We start from the raw sequence: 17,098 nt of genomic DNA, 5'->3' as shown, positions 1-17,098 counted from the left end.
CTGTAGAATCACTTGAATATCAATTTGAGCTCTTTGTGGCTAATGAAAGCCATAATATCTCCTGAAGTATTGATTGCAGAAAGTATTTTCAAGGCTTTTCATGTTTTAAAGATGTAAAATCCACATCTAACGGTATTTTTTCTTAATAATTTAAAATTTGTTTCACATCATTGTCCTGAATTCATCTTGCTCTTCTTTACCCAAGATATACTTTGAAAAGGGGTTTCTTTGTTCAAACACTTTCTCAATGTAGAAAGGAAATTTGAACAAATTGTATCATGGCAAAAATCAGGAGATCTTTCTGTGTTACTGTATATCTCAAAATTTGGTACCATGTGAAATATTTATAGATCCAACTGAAACAGGCAAGAGCCCTCTCAGAACAGGGAACGATGCATCATGCTGTATATATGATACAATTATTCTCTATTAGATGATATCGCATGCACTTGTTTTTTTTGGTTTCGATCTGTTCTGGTTTTGATTTTCCCATAACATTTATTCAGACCACACTTGTAAAATAATTAACAATCCTGAAGGTAAGTAAAAATGTCATTCCAGTCATCATATACATGGAAACAGTAAAAAGTTATTCAAAGTAATTTCATTTTAATTCATTCAAAGTAACATTTTTGTATGTGACTAGTTTCCATAGTCAATCTGTCAGTCTTTGCCTGATTTCTCCCATAATGGTTATAACATTGCCTTCTAAGATACAGCTGCCAACTACAGTAAATACAGAGTTCTCTTTGTTGTGTATATAGCGGGGATTGGCAAACTTTTTCTGTGACAGGCCAGTTAGTAAATATTTTAGGCTTTCTGGGCCACATGGTCTCTGTAGCAGCTATTCAGCTCTACTGTTATAGCATGAAAGCAGCCACGGACAACTCATAAGTAATAGACAATTCATAGGTGAATGAGCGTGACTGTTCCAATAAAACTTTCTTTACAAAAATAAAGTGACTGGCTGTAAATGACCAACCTTTGGTCTAGAGTTTAAAATACTTTAAATTTTATGTAAAAACATAAAACTTTTAATCTCTAAAAAGAAAGAAATTGATTTTCAGTGATCTTCATAAAATTCAGTGGTTGATGAAATGCCTTAATTAATGGAATATATGTCATATAGTTTTGTTGGAAGAACTTTCATTGGTCTAGAAATTTTGTGACATCATCCTCACAGGTTTCTCCGACATCATGAAAAACCCTTACATGTTTTGTTAGAATATCTTTAATAATTCAGAAAGTAATTCAGTATTTTATTCCAGCCATTTGGTGAACCCCACTGCAGTTTTAATTTGTTCTTCCATTAGGCGGGTAAACACCAAGAGTATGAACAGAAGCTACTTCAAGAATTATATAAATTAAACCCCAATTTTCTTCAACTATCTACGGGTTCAGTTGATAAGAATAAGAACAAAGTGACGCCACTGCAGAGGTATGATACGTAAGTACCAATATTAGTTTAATCAGACACCTTACCTTCATGTCTGTCGATCTTCTCTTTTCTTTCTACGTCTTTTTCAGGCAGAATCCTTCTTGACAATGTCTATCATTTATGCAGAATTGTTGCACTATATAGGAAATGTTGAGTCAATATTTCTGGGTTTGAATATTTGCTGCCTGCTGCTCCCTGCTAATACTTCAGATGTGCTTCTTGATGCCTTCCCCTTTGCATTGATTTGCAGACTTCCCTGAGCCCTGGGAATACCCTTCTTGATAAAAAGGAAGTTAAGGGATGTTGGTTATTAAACGGCTTTTGTCACCTGATTGAAGTTCCCCCCTGAAATAATAAGGGGAAAAAAAATGTAAAAGGGAGAGTGAGAGTTATCTGAAGCATTGTGTGTCGGGGACACAAATATTCATGGTTGTCTAGTCTTAGGGGTCACTAAAGTCTTGTATCCTCTGAGTGAGGAGGGTATCCCGTATTCAGAATCTTATTCATCTTAGGAAATAACTTGCTTTTGAGTAGATCTATATTGTGTCAATGTTTAAACAAATTTATGGTCTTAAGTGCTGAGTCTCATTCTGATGTGGTGATCTTGACATCTTGGATTGTATTTGGGTTATGGTCTGTCAGAAAATGGTATGATTAATAAAAACAATGATTTTGAGGTTGTACTCTATGCAGAATGTTCCTTAAGTTTGATGTGTTAGGATCTTTGTTCATTATTTTTTAAACTTGGTAAGTTTAACTTTTATAAAATGAATTCGTTTAAAGTAAATAACTGTAATTAATTTAGTTATGTTGATTTTCTTTTTAAAAAATTTATTCTAAATTTACATTTGTTTGATGTTTTAATTGTCTGAGTGTTACGTGTTATAGTCCAATGTCTATTTAGCACTAAAGTAATGTAAAGGCCATTTTCAAATATAGTTAATAATAATTACATGAATTGTTGTCACAGTCATTTCTTTAAAAACATATTCTTGTATTTGAATTCTTAAAGTCTTTAAGTTTATTCACTTTAATAGTAAAGATGATTTATAAAGACTATTCACATTCAAGTGCTTCTTGTTTATAAACACACATATGTACATGTGTATATAAAAATATATATAAAAGAGGCCACAGAGCAAAACATAAACTTACTATGTAATAAACTTTGAAATTTGTTTATATCAAAACTAACAATAAAAGCTAAGTCCAAAAGATATCTTTTTGGATTGATAAGCTTTGGCCCTTTCCTTTGATCTTTTTGTATCTACCCCTCTCTACCCTTTGTGTTTATTTTATTATGAACCATATGCTATTACTTACCTCTTTGGTTGCTAGCTCTGTAGTGCTTCGTGTAAGAATGGGGTTATTGTAGTAAAAATTTATTTCAGATGCTTTTAACATTTATGCACATCATTGTTCTCATTAAAAATGTTCTAATTAAAATCATATCTGGGTTTGTAGCTCCTAGAGAATTCAGAGCAGAAATTTAAATTTTAGATTATCTCTTTTAGATAATGTTTGTTATTTCTTGAATATAAAAAATATTTTTTTATTCAAGGAAATTTGAAAAATATATAAAAACATTCAGAAGAAAGTAAATATTGTATGTTGATCTCAGTACTCAGACATTTTCACGGAAAATGATTTGATGTATTTTCCATGTAGAGAGTGTTTCCTTGTAGTCCTTTCTCCTTCCTTTGAATGTATATTTACACAAAATATGTTGGTTTGTTACCTTTTAAAACTTAATACTCATTATTATGAATATTTTCCCATGTCATGAAAACATAATTGTTTATGGCTGCATAGTATTGTTATATATGAATTTCAAATTTATTAAATCAGTCTCCTGCTGGTGTATATGATGTTATTTTCATTTTGGTGCTTTTATTTATAACACTGTGATGAACTTTTTTTTGATAAACATTTTGATTGTAGCTTTGATATTCTTAGAAGTAGAACTGCTGAGTCAAAGATTATGAGTACCTATTTCCTTCAATTGAGTATTTTTTTTCTGTACATTTGCCAACTTGGTAAACAAAAAAACTGTCTCGTTTTAATTTGTATTTGGTTAAAAGAGTGAACTTTTTTTTAAGATATGCTTTTATTTTGATGAGGAAAATTGGCCCTGAGCTAACATCTTTTGCCAATCCTCCTTGTTTTTTTTATATTTCCCCCTCCAAAGCCCCAGTACATAGTTGTATATCCCAGTTGTAAGTCCTTCTAGTTCTTCTATGTGGGATGCCATCACAGCATGGCTTGATGAGTGGTTTGTAGGTCTGTGCCCAGGATCCGAACTGGTGAACCCCTGGCTGCTGAAGTGGAGCACGCGAACTTAACCACTACACCACTGGGCCGGCCCCCTACAGTATGCTTTTTATGCAGTGTGAATTCGTATCTGTTTGCCATGTTTTACTGGTGTATTTAAGTGTAATGTGCAGTATATAGATCTTTCTCCTATTAGTTGACCAGTCTATTTGTGTTTGAAAATACTTGGATTTATAAATCAAATTTGGAAGAATTTATATTCTACATTATAACATTGACTCCTCTCAACCATTAGCATGGTATCTCTATTAAGTCTTTTGTGTTTCTTAGGAAAGATTTTTGTGTGTGTGTCTTTTTCCTGTTTGTTGTATTGAATCTCCCATTACCACCTCTTCCTGTTTTGATAATCCCCCTAGGCTAAAAATTAAAGAACAGTATTAGAAAACGATGCTAGCTGGCATCCTTGTCTCATTCTTCGCTCTTATAGGGATATCTCCAGTGTTTTATTCACTCTTAAGTATGATTTTGACCATTTATTTGAGATAAATATTTTAAATCACAGCATGAAAATACCTTGTTATTTCTAATTTGCTGAGCTTTCTTCTTTAGATTGGAAGGGAAAATTGGAATTTACCAAATATCTTTTTGGCGTTTATAACAAGTATTTAGCTTTTATTTAACTTATTTTTTGTGATCAGTTGTTAATAGATTTACTAGTATTTTACTGGCTTTGCCCTTATGTAAAGTATAGTCAGAGTACATTCATAACTGTTGCAATAGCAGGTGTGGAGTGTTGTAGGAGCTACAAGTTGTAGAGAAGAAAAGGAAGAAACGGGGATTTAAAACAGTGTACTCGTTTAATAACTTTGCCCAAGCCAGTGCTACTGAACCTCAGTTGGACCTTAATAAATTTTGACATGGATACTTAACGCTTTGCATAAGTACATGATATAGGAAAGTTTTTGGGCGGAGGGGTTGTTTTCTGTTTGTTTAATGCAGATCCTCGAAATTCGTTAATGGCAATTGATGGCCCAAGTTATGGAGAGCTGTCTTTTTGGCAAGCTCCTAGAGCTTGCTTGCTTTCTGCGCCAGCCCCTGCTAGAGAGTAAGTTCGACTGACTGGCAGTAATACTGAAGGTCTGCTTTGGTCTCCATTTCCACATTGCTACCATACAGGCTACAGTGGTAGGAATGAATTTGTAGCTAAGTTTTCTTTTTCCCACAGAGAAGACTTAAGTTAAAATGATGAGCAATATGACTGACTCTCTGCATGGTTCTACTCAAAAGATAAGTTTTGCTTATTCAAGATAAGTTGAGAATTAAACTTCCTAGGGTAAAAAGAAAAAGAATGGTTCCTTTTATCTTTTCTTGGCATTCCTATGTGATAAGTAGCAGTTTTACAAGAGTTGTAGGAAAGCAAAACCTGGAACCTTGTAGATTGATACTGAGCTTAAAAGGTAGTTTTTAAAAATTTTTAATTAAGTCAGAGTACAAATATTAAGATTGCCATAGCTCCTAATCCTCACTGAACCCTGACATGGCCCCCTGATACACATGTATGTTAGTAAGTGAAATTTCCTGTAATAAGTCTTATTCCTATCTCACTTAAGTGAATAATAAATTCTAAAAGAAATGTGTCATTTGCTTTCCCCCTCCATTATTATGAATTTGAGAGTATGTCAGATTGAGTATTGACTATAGATGTGCTTTTTTTCTATATTAATAAGTTACTTTGAAATGCTGGATACAAATTATGAGAATGGGGAGTGAAGAAGCTATGCAGTAGTGATGCTTAAGAACTGGATATTTTATTTTTAATTTTCGGGCTTCAAAATACCTTCATTTAAGTTGAAACACCACTTGTGCACCAACTGAAGACTGAAAGGAATAAAGTAGCTAGATGGGCTGCTGTGCCCAAAACATTGAGTAGGCCTACCTATAAGAATTTGGGGGACAGATATAGGATGTCCAGATCACTCAAGGTAAGTCACCATCAAACAAGCCACCACTGAAGGAATGGAGATGTTCAGCTTTAGACTTAGGTGAAAAGAGGGTTGAACAAAAATTTGGTGTCTTCTGTGTTCATTTAAAAATTTTTCCTGGCAGTCCTCTGTGGTAGATACTGTTATCTTACTACTGGCAAGAAAACTAAGTCTCAGAGAGTTTAAATAGTTTACCATTATCCTACATAAATAAGTGATAGACTAGATCATGACAAAAGTCTCTCTCACTTTTAAGCCCAAGCTCATTCTCCCACTCTGCCATTCCTTAGTCTGGAAGAGGTGAAATTCTTAAGAGACTGTAACATGAATCAAAAACTCTGACATGAATCAAACTAATTCAGATAAATCAAACTATACCATAACTATATGTGTATGTTGACTTTGAAGATCTCTGGTACTTAAGGCTTATTACCTCAGGATCAATGTAGTGGATGTATTATAAATTCCAACGAATTGGTGGTATTTTAAATAAACCCTTCCCTAAACCACAGATTGGTGGCGGTAGAGGACAAGCTAAAGAAATGGTGAAAGGAAAATTTCTATAGGAATTTGTCAATTTTTTACACTTATTACATTGAAAGAAAATGTGCATCTTTTAAAAAATTTGTTTATCCTTATTGAAAATTAAGTATAAGTTCTGATAGACTGAAGGTATAGTCAGAGTATCTTATTTATTCTGCACAACGGGAGTGGTGACTGCATGAATCCTGTTTTACCCTGGCATTGGTAAACCCCTGAGATTTAGAAAAGGTATGGTCCAGAGACCTGTAGAAAATAGTCTTGAGTAGAGATTATTAAGTCATGGATAGGCTTCAGGAGATCTGTGAATTCTTTGAAATTTTATATAAAAATCTTTGTGTGTGTGCACAGTTTTCTGGAGAAAGCATCCATGACCTAAAAATAGTTAATTACTGGTGTAGTGGGCACTGATATGCTGCTCCCCAATAGATAGATTAGAGGTGAATTCAGGAGTGGCGTAAAGCAGTGATTCTCAATGTATGGACAAGTGCCATGAGAGGTGGCCTACATTTTTTTGTAAACTGGATCCTGAGAAAGACATTCCCTCTTGTATAAAAGATAAATGGTTTGCAGTTCCCTCCTTCTACTTTTGCATAAAACTAAGGTCTACTTACTTACAAAACTAAGTAGAAGGGTTAGTAAGGTTTGCTAAAATTGGATATTTACATTAAAATCAGAGAATTACAAGATTTTTCTGAACTTATTTCTCAAAATGTTTCCTTATTTCTCTAAAGAAATTTTCTTCCCATGCTGTGTTTGGATATATAAAGTTACTGCACATGTGCACATACAACACTGGAAAACTAGTAAGTGAGCTGGGGTATCTTGCTTCACCTAAGTAGAATATATGTATTCAAAAAAGTTAGAGAGCCGCTGGTCTGAAGTATTTGTTCCAGAAGGTGGATTTTAATGAGTGTGGGGGAGGGATGGTTAGAAATAGGGTTGTTGGTGCCCTTATTTCTTAGAATAGAAGAAAATGGACATCAAATGAGCAATCATGTGTTTAAATTCAACTTTTATGATAGTATCTCTTAAAGATAAATTTTATTACTGAAATACAAAATTACAATGAATAAATGAGGACTTTACTTGCTGTTTTTGAAAGCTTGCCACATTCTGTGATATGTTTAGGATGGTGGGTGTCCATCTTTCAGCTTTAATATTAAAAATAATTATAATTACTAGTAATCAAAACATTTATTTTCATTCATGATAGGTATATCCTGGAGTTATGAGAAAATTCTGATGAAAATTATATTTACCATACTAAAAGCAATCCAGGTTTATTGAGGCATTTTTTCCTTGCCCTGTTAATAGCTAATTGTGTTGCATTACTTAAGAGGGGCCATATTTTAATAGCAAAGTAATACTTTAAATGTTAATGTATATTTGAAGCCTGTATAAATAACATATTCTGTAAAGGCAGGCCGCTTATCTATAACTTAAATTTGTCTTTTGCAGTAGCAAATGTTTATTCCAGTTGTTTGATTTAGGTGAGCATGAAAAATGAAAGTGAATTCTTCTAAATGAATGTGGGAATGTTTAATTTAGGAGCAACGTAAATAGTATTTGTGTGTATAGTAATATGACAGTGAAATTTGGAAGGGTCCATTATGTTGACGTCTGTGTTAAATTTTACCTTGTATCCAAGATGCAACCAAAATTAATACAATCACTGAGACTGTTTTTATCTTTTGAATGTAATGAACAAGGGAATTAGACCTTATCAGTATTTTTTTCTATCCCACCCCCGGTCCTCAAAAAAATTTCTTCTTTGATACTTTTACTGTGTAATTACTTGCTTTATACTGCAAATTTTAGAAAGCAGCTGAGAGGCTGTTTTCAGGAATTTTGTTGGCATTTCCATCAAGGAAGTAAAAGGAAGTCAATTATAAGCACTGTCTTTGGGGCAAATTAGAAGCAAGCAAAGGTGGCTGAGCATCTGAAGATCCAGATGGAGGCACAGCTGTGTCAAACTACCTGCTTGCAGGTAGTTGTGAATTTTGCTTTCTTTATCTGTAAAACAAAGTATTTAAATTTGATATTAATGATCCTTCTAGCTCTAAAATCTAGTAAGTTTAGACACTTTGAGGAGATTTGATGTGATAGGTGTCTTTTCACTGTGTTCTTCATTTCCTCTAGTGCAGTGGTCATTGGATACCAGGTGTCTCTAGACTAAGTGAATCAGAAGCTCCAGGGACGGAGCCTGGCTATATACTTTATACTTTAAATAAATAAATATAGAAATATTTATTTATTTATTTTTTTGAAAAGCTCCATAGTATTGGATTCCCACTGTTGGGTTATTTGAAAAATATTTACTCCTGAGAAATCTATAATCTCACCCTAGGTTTCAGAACTATTTAGGGCCAGAACTTAAAAAAAAAAATTATAGTGAGACCGTTTGTATGAAAACATATGTTTATGAATTTGCATCTGCGGGGATTTACACACACAGTGTTGCCTTCTGGAAATACTATCTTGATTGTGTTATGAGACCAAAGCATCTATTAGAACTTCTTCGTGCCACTTGAATCCAGTGCTTCTCAATCACCTGTGTCTTCAGGTGTCTTGGTTACTCTTTCTCTCAGCATGACTGTTTGTCGCTGTTTGAATGAACCGTAGATGCAGGTGGTCTTCTAACTCTTAGCCTTTTCAGAGATGATTGGAAACCTCTGTTTTCTCTCATTCTTTGGTTTAGTTCAATTTATATTATCATCTTTTCTTTGCTTTTATCCAAGAGAACCAAATTAGTATGCTTCAACTTTTCATCACCTTTCTTGTTTTTTTCCCTTTCTAGGCAACCTCTGCCCCACTCCTATGTGCTGCACAAAAGGTTGTTAATCTTTCCTATTGAAAATGGAAAATGAACAACAAAACTTTTGCTTAGACATGCAAGCAGTTTTTTTTTTAGTGTGTCAAAAAGAGGTTGATTTAAGAAAACCCGGGCTGAGTGGCAACTAGTGTTGGTGTGGGTGGCTGGGAATGGTGAGCTCTGGGGTTCAGCTCCCCTCTCAAGCTTGCTACGCGGGGGGCAGGTCAGAGGGGCTGAAGAAGGTAGAGTGGGACGCCTTGGTGCTGGAGCTCCCTTTAGGGATTGGAAACTGTGACCAGAGCCACTAATGGGAGCAGGAACTGAGCCCATAGCCAGACTCAGACCCCACATGACACAGTGGGAGATGCTGCAGAATCTTGACACTCCATTTCATGATCAGCTGCACCAGCGCTACTCACATAGCCTCCTTCTGATGGACATTTTACAGTACGTGGGGGTCTGGATTGAAGACCAGAACTGGCAGGAGGCTGCACTGGGCAACAATGATTTCAAGGCTAACATGCTGTTCTTCCACTTCTTTGACCAACTGAACTATGAGTGTGGCCGCTGTAGCCAGGACCCTGAGTGATTGTTGCTACAGCACAACTTGCAGAAATTCTCTTGGGACATTTAGACCTTTCCCCAGGGCTCTACCCAGTTGGCTGAGATGAACTTTAATCTCTTTAATTCTAATCCAGGCTAAGAGGTCCCAGTCGGAGCAAGGAGAACCAGACCTTGAAGCACCTATGGAGATCCAACAACATGAGATTGAATCCTGGATCCTGGAATTGAGGGCTATGATAGAGAAGCTGGCAAAATCCATAGCCAGCTGCAAGAGACCAGCAGGATGTCTTCTGCTACTGATACAAGACCCAGACCCCAGTGAGCACACCTTCTTTGGACACCCATCAGACTGGACAGCAGCAGCTTCTATGGGAAACTCTCAGTGAACTGGATAAAAGGAGAAAGGAGGTGCTGGATGCCTCCAAAGCACTGCTACGTTGATTATCTACCTAATTGAGCTACTGCTGCCAAAGTTGGAGGCATGGGAAGTCCAGCAGCAAAATGCTGCCTTGGAGCTCCCTGGACCACAGGTTGGAATAGCTAAAGAAGTGGTTCATGGCTGGAACAAGGCTGTTTGATCTGTGTCAGCTGCTGAAGGAGCTGAAGGGACTGAGTCACCTTGTTGGCCAACAGGATGACCCTCTGACCAAAGGGATGGACCTATGGAAGGCCCACATCACAGAGTTGCTGCAGTGTCTGCTCTGCAAAGCTTTTGTGGTAGAAACCTAGTCCTGCATGTCCTAAACTCCCTATTGACCTCTCATCATCAAGACTGGGAGGAAGTTCACTGTCCAAACAAGGCTGCTGGTGAGATTCCCAGAAGGCAGTGGGTCACTGACTGCAGAAATCTCCCTTGACAGGAATCCTCCTCAATTACAAGGTTTCCAGAGGTTCAACATTAAGACTTCAAAACAGAAAAATTTGACAGTTTTGACAGAAGGGGCAGAGTCAGGGCCTAGTTTGGGACTTTGACTACCTTACTCTGGTGGTTCTGGAAAGGGCAGCAATGGGGGGGTGCTGGGTGCAACAGAGGAACTGCACACTATCAGCTTCACGGTTGGCTACACCTACCAGGGTCTGACGCAGGAGCTGAAAACAGACATCCTCTGTGTGATGATTATTTCTAATATGAACCTACTCTTGATTTTCTGGACCTCTGTTCTCTGGTTCAGTCTGCTCAGCTCAAACCTCCAGAATCAGCAGTTCTTCTCCAGCCTGCCCTAAAGACCCCCTGGAGCTTGCGGGGCCCTGCTCTTAGTTGGCAGTTCTCCTTACATTGGCTGAGGCCTCAAACTGGAGCCAGCTGAGCATGATGAGGGACAAGCTGTTCGGGCAGAACTCTAGGATTAAAGGTGCATGGTTGTTCTGAGCTGACTTCACTAAGCAAGAAAGCCCCCCAGGCAAGCTACCATTCTAGACATGGCTGGACCTGGTACATGACTACCTGAAGGATCTCTGGAATGATGGACACATCATGGGCTTTGTGAGCTGGAGCCAGGAATGCCAACTGCTGAAGAAGACCATCTCTGGAACCTTTCTGTTGCTCTTCAGTGAATCATTGGAAGGGGGCATTACCTGCTCCTGGGTAGAACACCAGGACAATGATAAGGTGCTCATCTACTCGGTGCAGCCTTGCATCAAGGAGGTACTGCAGTCACTCACACTGACCGAAATCATCCACCACTACCAACTGCTCCCTGAGGAGAACATACCTGAGAATCTGCTGTACTTCCTCTACCCCCACATCCCCCAGGATGAGACTTCTGGATGCTACTACGAGGGGAAAGTTAATTTCCAGGAACAGAGGAAGTACCTGAAACAGAGGCTCATTGTGGTCTGTAATAGACAGGTGGATGAGCTGCAACAACTGCTGGAGCCCAAGCTGGAGCCAGAACTGGAATCATTGAGCTGGAGCCAGGGCTACCACCAGGGCAAAAGCTAGGCCTGGAGTTAGAGCACTGGAGCCCACTTAGGTGTGGTATCAGAAGGAATGCCAGAACTGAAGCTGGAGCCTATTCTGGAGCCATTCCCTGAGAAACCCTGGAGACAATTGTTGTTGCTCTAAGATATGCTTCTAGTGTAACTTGGGATGCAAATGGAAGTGGGCCCTGTTTATGTGGCTTTTTCCTGCCTGGTATGTTAGAGGAACAGTCCTGTTCAGAACAAGGCCTTTCTGAGCATAAATGGCTAATAAACCTTGTGGCGACCTGGAAAAAAGAAAGCAAGCCCGTAGATTTTTTTGTTTTGTTTTTAAATTTAAAAAATCCCTGTGTAATTTGTCTTTGTGTATCCAGTCTTCCTTCATCTGATATCACTGGGGCTTGACAGTTATTTACCAGGGAATAGTCCTTTTGATACAGTAGATCTCTTTCTTCATTAGTAAATGTGCTATTTATTAAAGTTTGTTTTCCTTTCTTAACCTTCTTGGCATGATAATGAGTAATAATGGGTGGGTGGATGTTGAATGTAGAACAAATTTGTTAGTATGACCAAAGCTTAACCAGACACAGACCTTGATGAGAAAGAAAGTTTGACACCTTATACCAGGGGTTGTGAGAATTATGACCTGTGAGTGGTAACCTTGGGATCTCTGTTTTCTGCCCAACTGTTAAAAGATCTATGGAGTTCACATTTATTGGAATTGGAATTGGTGAATAGATTTTTGTTTTTCCTCTTGGGGTTAAACATGCATTTGCAAGGACTCTCTCATCTTTATTTTCCATTTTTTGCATTGATGGTTACGCATATGATGGCAAGTTTAATAACTATAATTGACTTTTTACAGACCACATAGGAAATAAAACAATTCTAGTTACATCTTTATTAAAGCTTTTTAGGATTATTCCTTGAATTTGTTAATTGTTCTTAAAATAAATTGAAGAATACACTAAAACTGAGTGGAACATGAGCTTACTGATACCTTTCCCCAATCCTAACTTTTCAGCAGTTATCTTTGGATTGATGACACTGATCTAGAAATTTTTAAACATCTTTGATAAAATGTACTTAGGTAAAATGTAAGGTGTTATGAATCAGTGCTTATGAAACAGCAGTTGGCATGGTGGACAAGATGATATAAATTCTAATTAGTTTTAATTCAGAAATATTCTTAAGATTTATTTTGAATGCCGTAATATTTTCATATATTGCCTTTGACAAAGCAAGACTGACCTCACCTATATATATAGTTTTTAAAGATTTTATTTTTCCTTTTTCTCCCCAAAGCCCCCCAGTACATAGTTGTGTATTTTTAGTTGTGGGTCCTTCCAGTTGTGGCATGTGGGATGCCACCTCAATGTGGCCTGAGAAGCAGTGCCATGTCCGGCCCAGGATTTGAACCGGTGAAACCCTGGCCTGCTAAAGTGGAGTACGTGAACTTAACTACTCCACCACAGGGCCGGCCCCTGACATCACCTATATTGAAAATTATTATTTAGTATTCTTTAATGGTGGCTGGGAAGGTAAACCAAATCAAGACACCTCAGTTCTTCCTTTGTAGTATCTTGCTTTCACTCTTTTGTCTCTGTTACTACTGCTTTTTCTCAACTTTAAGCCTTCATTCTCACATTATAAGAGCAGTGCAAGTTTGGGGATAATGGGAATGTAGGTAGCTTCAGGAATCCATCTTTCTACCTGGACAAAAATTGAACTGGCAGAAGTTGTCTCATGTAACTGTTTTGGAACTCTGAAGTCTGTTGAATGCTTGCAACTTCCAGGGGAAGATTTGATGGTTTATTTTGGTCAATTTCAGCTCTTAGTACAGTAGCAGCAACCCATACTCACCCCCAGCCATGTGGCAGAGAGCTGTGCACATCTTCTATGTCCTCCAAATATTGGGGATCTCTGCCCTGGTTGCTCGTTACTGCTTCTGATCACACAGATGCAGACAAACAGTTGGGCATCCATTGTTCTTGCATCTACCCCATTGTTGCAAGCCCCACCCTCCCTGGCTGAAGTGATTTCCAGGGGGCTTACAGGGCTAGTGCCCATGTTCTCCCTTTCAGTTTTCACTTTTCTTCCTTTTGAGGGCCAGCCATTCAACACTAGGATGTTCAAAAACAACTGCATGTATAGGGAAATTAGAAAGTGACTGTACATGTCCAGGGAAAGGCTCAGAAGAGATCTGAGAAGACCTCAAGTTTACATCTAAGGCTGATCCTTGGCAGAAGGACTGCCTACAACAAGCAGCAAAACAAAAACACTGAGCAAAAGCAGTAATAACAACAACAGCAAACCCTGAGGAAGGGAGAGAATCTGATTTCTACAGGTACCTCATTACTAGATTCAAACAAAAAAATCACAAGCCATACAAAGAAACAGAAAAGTATGGTCCATTCAGAAGAAAAAAAGTAAATCACCGGAAACTGTCCCTGAAAAAGACATAATGGGAGGTATACTAGACCAAGACTTTAAAACAGCTCTCTTAGAGATTTGTAAAGAACTAAAGGAAGATGTGGAGGAAGCCAAGAAAACTATGTGTGAACAAAATGGAAGTATCAATAAAGAAGTAGAAGACCTAAAAAGAAACCAAAAGGAAATTCTGGAGTTGAAAAGTATATTTACTGAAACAAAAAATTCACTTGAGGGATTCAGAGGCAGATTTGAGCAGGCAGAAGAAAGAATCAGCAAACTTGAAGATAAGACAATGGAAATGATCAAATCTGAGGAACAGAAAGAAAAAGAGTTGAAGAAAAGGAAACAGAAGCTAAGGGACCTGTGGGACACCATTAAGTGGACTAGTATATGCATTGACAGAGTTTCAGGAGGAGAAGAGAGAAGGGCACAGAGAGAATATTTGAAGAAACCACAGCTGAAAACTTGCCAAATTTGATGAAAGATGTGAATATAAACATCCAGGAAGCTCAACAAGCTCTACATAATATAAACTCAAAGAGACCCACACCAAGATGCGTTGTAGTCAAACATTGAAAAGACAAAGACAAAGAAAGAATCTTGAAAGCAGCAAGAGAAATGAATCATCACATACACGGGATCCTCAGTAAGATTGTGAGCAAATTTCTCTTCAGAAATGTTGGAGGCCAGAAGAGAGTGGGCTAATATATTCAAAATGCTAATGAAAAAAAGCTGTGAAGTAAGAATCCTATATCCAGCAAAACTGTCCTTCAAGAGTGAGGGAAAAATTAAGATATTCTCAGATAAACAAAAGCCAAGGGAGTTTGTGACCTCTAAACCTGTCCTGCAAGAAATGCTCAAGGGGATGCTGCAAGATAAAATGAAAGGATGCTAAAGAGTAACTCAAAGCCGTAGAGAGCAGGATCTCAATAAAGGTAAATCAATGGCCAATTGTTAGTATTATTGTAACAGTGGTTTGTAAGTATGCGTTTTGTTTTCTCTGTGATTTGAGATCAATACATTTTTGATCAAGTTATTGATAAGGAAGGAGGTGATTGTCATTCTGCTATTTGTTTTCTAAATGCCTTTTAGCTATTTTGTGTCCCTCATTCCTGCATTATTGTTTAAGGAAAAAAACACATTAGTCTAAAAGTTAGTATTATTGTATCTTTGATTTGTAATTTGAAATCTTGTTTTCCATATAATTTAAGAAACTGCATTTAAAAGAATTATTAGTTTATAGTTTGGGGCATGCAATGTATAAAGATGTAATTTTGTTACATCAGTAAATGAAAGGGGTGGCGACAGAGCTGTGAAGGAGCAGAGATTTTGTGTGTTATTGAAGTGAGTATAAATTTAAATTACAATGTGATAACTTTAGCATGTTACATGTAATTCCCATAATAAAGAATACAGTGCTAGAAGATACATGAAATGAGAAAGGAGTTTAAACATTTCACTACGAAAAACAACTAAACACAAAAGAGGGCAATAATGCAGGAATGACAGAAAAGCTAAAAGACATTTAGAAAACAAATAGCACAATGACATAAGTAACTCCTTCCTTAATAATGGCTTAAAATGTCAATTAATTCAACTATCCAATCAAAAGACAGAGATGGGTAAAAACACATGATTCAACTATATGCTGTCTCTAAGAGATTCACTTTAGACCCAAGAACACACAGAGGTTGAAAGTGAAAGGATGGAAAAAAATATTCCATTCAAATAATAATCAAAAGAGAGCAGGGGTGGCTATGCTAATCTCAAACAAAATGGACTTTAAATCAAAAAGATTATAAGAGACAAAGAAGGACATTATGTATTAATAAATGTTCAGTGCAGCCAGGAGATATAACAGTTATAAATGTTTACACACTTTGTGACAGACCATCAAAATATATGAATCAAAAGCTGACAAAAGTGAAGGGAGAAATAGTTCTACAATAATGGTTGAGACTTCAGTACCCCACTCACAAGAATGGATAGAACAACCAGACAGAATATAAGTATGGAAATAGAGTATTTAAGCAACATGAGAAACCAACTAGATCTAACAGATATATGCAAAACATTCTACTCAAAAACAACAGAATACGTAGTCTTCTCAAATACACATGGGACACTTTCCAGGATAGAAAATATGTTAAGCCACAAATTAAGTGTCAGTAGATTTAAAAAGATAAAAATACCACAAGGGGATGAAGTAACTCCTCTGACCACAATGGGATGTTAATGAAGAAATAATTAAAAAAGGAAATCCGAAAAATTCAGAAAATTTTGGAAATTTAACAACACTTTTAAACAACTAATGGATCAAAGAAGAAATCACAAGAGAATTTAGAAAATACTTAGAGACAAATGGAAACGAAAACACAACATACGAAAACTTATGGGAAACATCCAAAGTGGGGAAATTTATAGCTGTAGATGCTTGCAATTGTAAAACAAGGAAGATCCCAAGTCAACAACCTAACTTTACAACTTAAGAAACTAGAAAAAGAAAAACAAACTAAATGCAAAGCTAGCAGAAGGAAGGAAATACTAAAGATTAGAGCAGAGAGAAATGAGATAGAAAATGGGCGAGAAAGTTGATGAAACTAGAAGTTGGTTTTTCAAAAAGATCACCAAAGTTAACAAACTTTTGGCTAGATGGACTACAAAAAAAAGAGAAGTGTCTCACATTACTAAAACCAGAACCGAAAATGTGGACATTAGTGCCAATTATACAGAAATTAAAAGGGTTATCAGAGAGTACTGTGAACAGTTGTTTGTTGACAAATTGGATAACTTAGATGAAATGGGACAAAATCCCAATGGAAAAAACGTACCAAGACTGTATCACAAAGAAATAAGCAAGTGGTAAGGAGATTGAATCAGTAACAAAAAAATCTCCCAACAAAGGAAAGCCAGGACCCGACGGCTTGACTGGTGAATTTTAATAAACATTTAAAGGACAACTCGTGCCACTCTTTCTCTGCCTTTTCCCAAAAAATTGGAGAGGAGGGAATGCTTCCTAACTCATTCTGTGAGGCCAGCATTACCCTGATACCAAACTCAGGCAAAAGACACTCTGAGAAAAGAAAACTACAGACCAATATTTCTTTTGAACAGTGATGCAAAAATCCTCAAGGA

General features: G+C 36.9%; 1 protein-coding gene and 1 pseudogene across 10 annotated transcripts in view; both read left to right on the top strand.

Annotated features, from left to right (window-relative positions):
• The window catches only part of CNOT4 (CCR4-NOT transcription complex subunit 4), a 136,094-nt gene that overhangs the window by 80,053 nt on the left and 38,943 nt on the right, over positions 1 to 17,098 (top strand). For 5 of the 10 annotated variants that reach the window (XM_014839363.3, XM_014839358.3, XM_070514210.1 and 2 more), the window contains one exon: positions 1,314 to 1,438. In XM_014839363.3, coding sequence (XP_014694849.1) covers positions 1,314 to 1,438 — 125 coding nt within the window. Of the gene's footprint in view, positions 1 to 1,313; positions 1,448 to 17,098 lie in introns of all 10 variants that reach the window. The other 5 variants (XM_014839362.3, XM_014839356.3, XM_070514204.1 and 2 more) reach the window with 1 other exon arrangement.
• LOC139045721 (signal transducer and activator of transcription 2 pseudogene) lies at positions 9,217 to 11,794 on the top strand (annotated as a pseudogene).

The sequence above is a fragment of the Equus asinus genome, chromosome 1 (genome assembly GCF_041296235.1).
Source record: "Equus asinus isolate D_3611 breed Donkey chromosome 1, EquAss-T2T_v2, whole genome shotgun sequence".
NCBI classification, from domain to species: domain Eukaryota; kingdom Metazoa; phylum Chordata; class Mammalia; order Perissodactyla; family Equidae; genus Equus; species Equus asinus.
The sequence above is the reverse complement of the archived record's forward strand: the minus strand, read 5'-3'. Positions and strand labels throughout refer to the sequence as shown.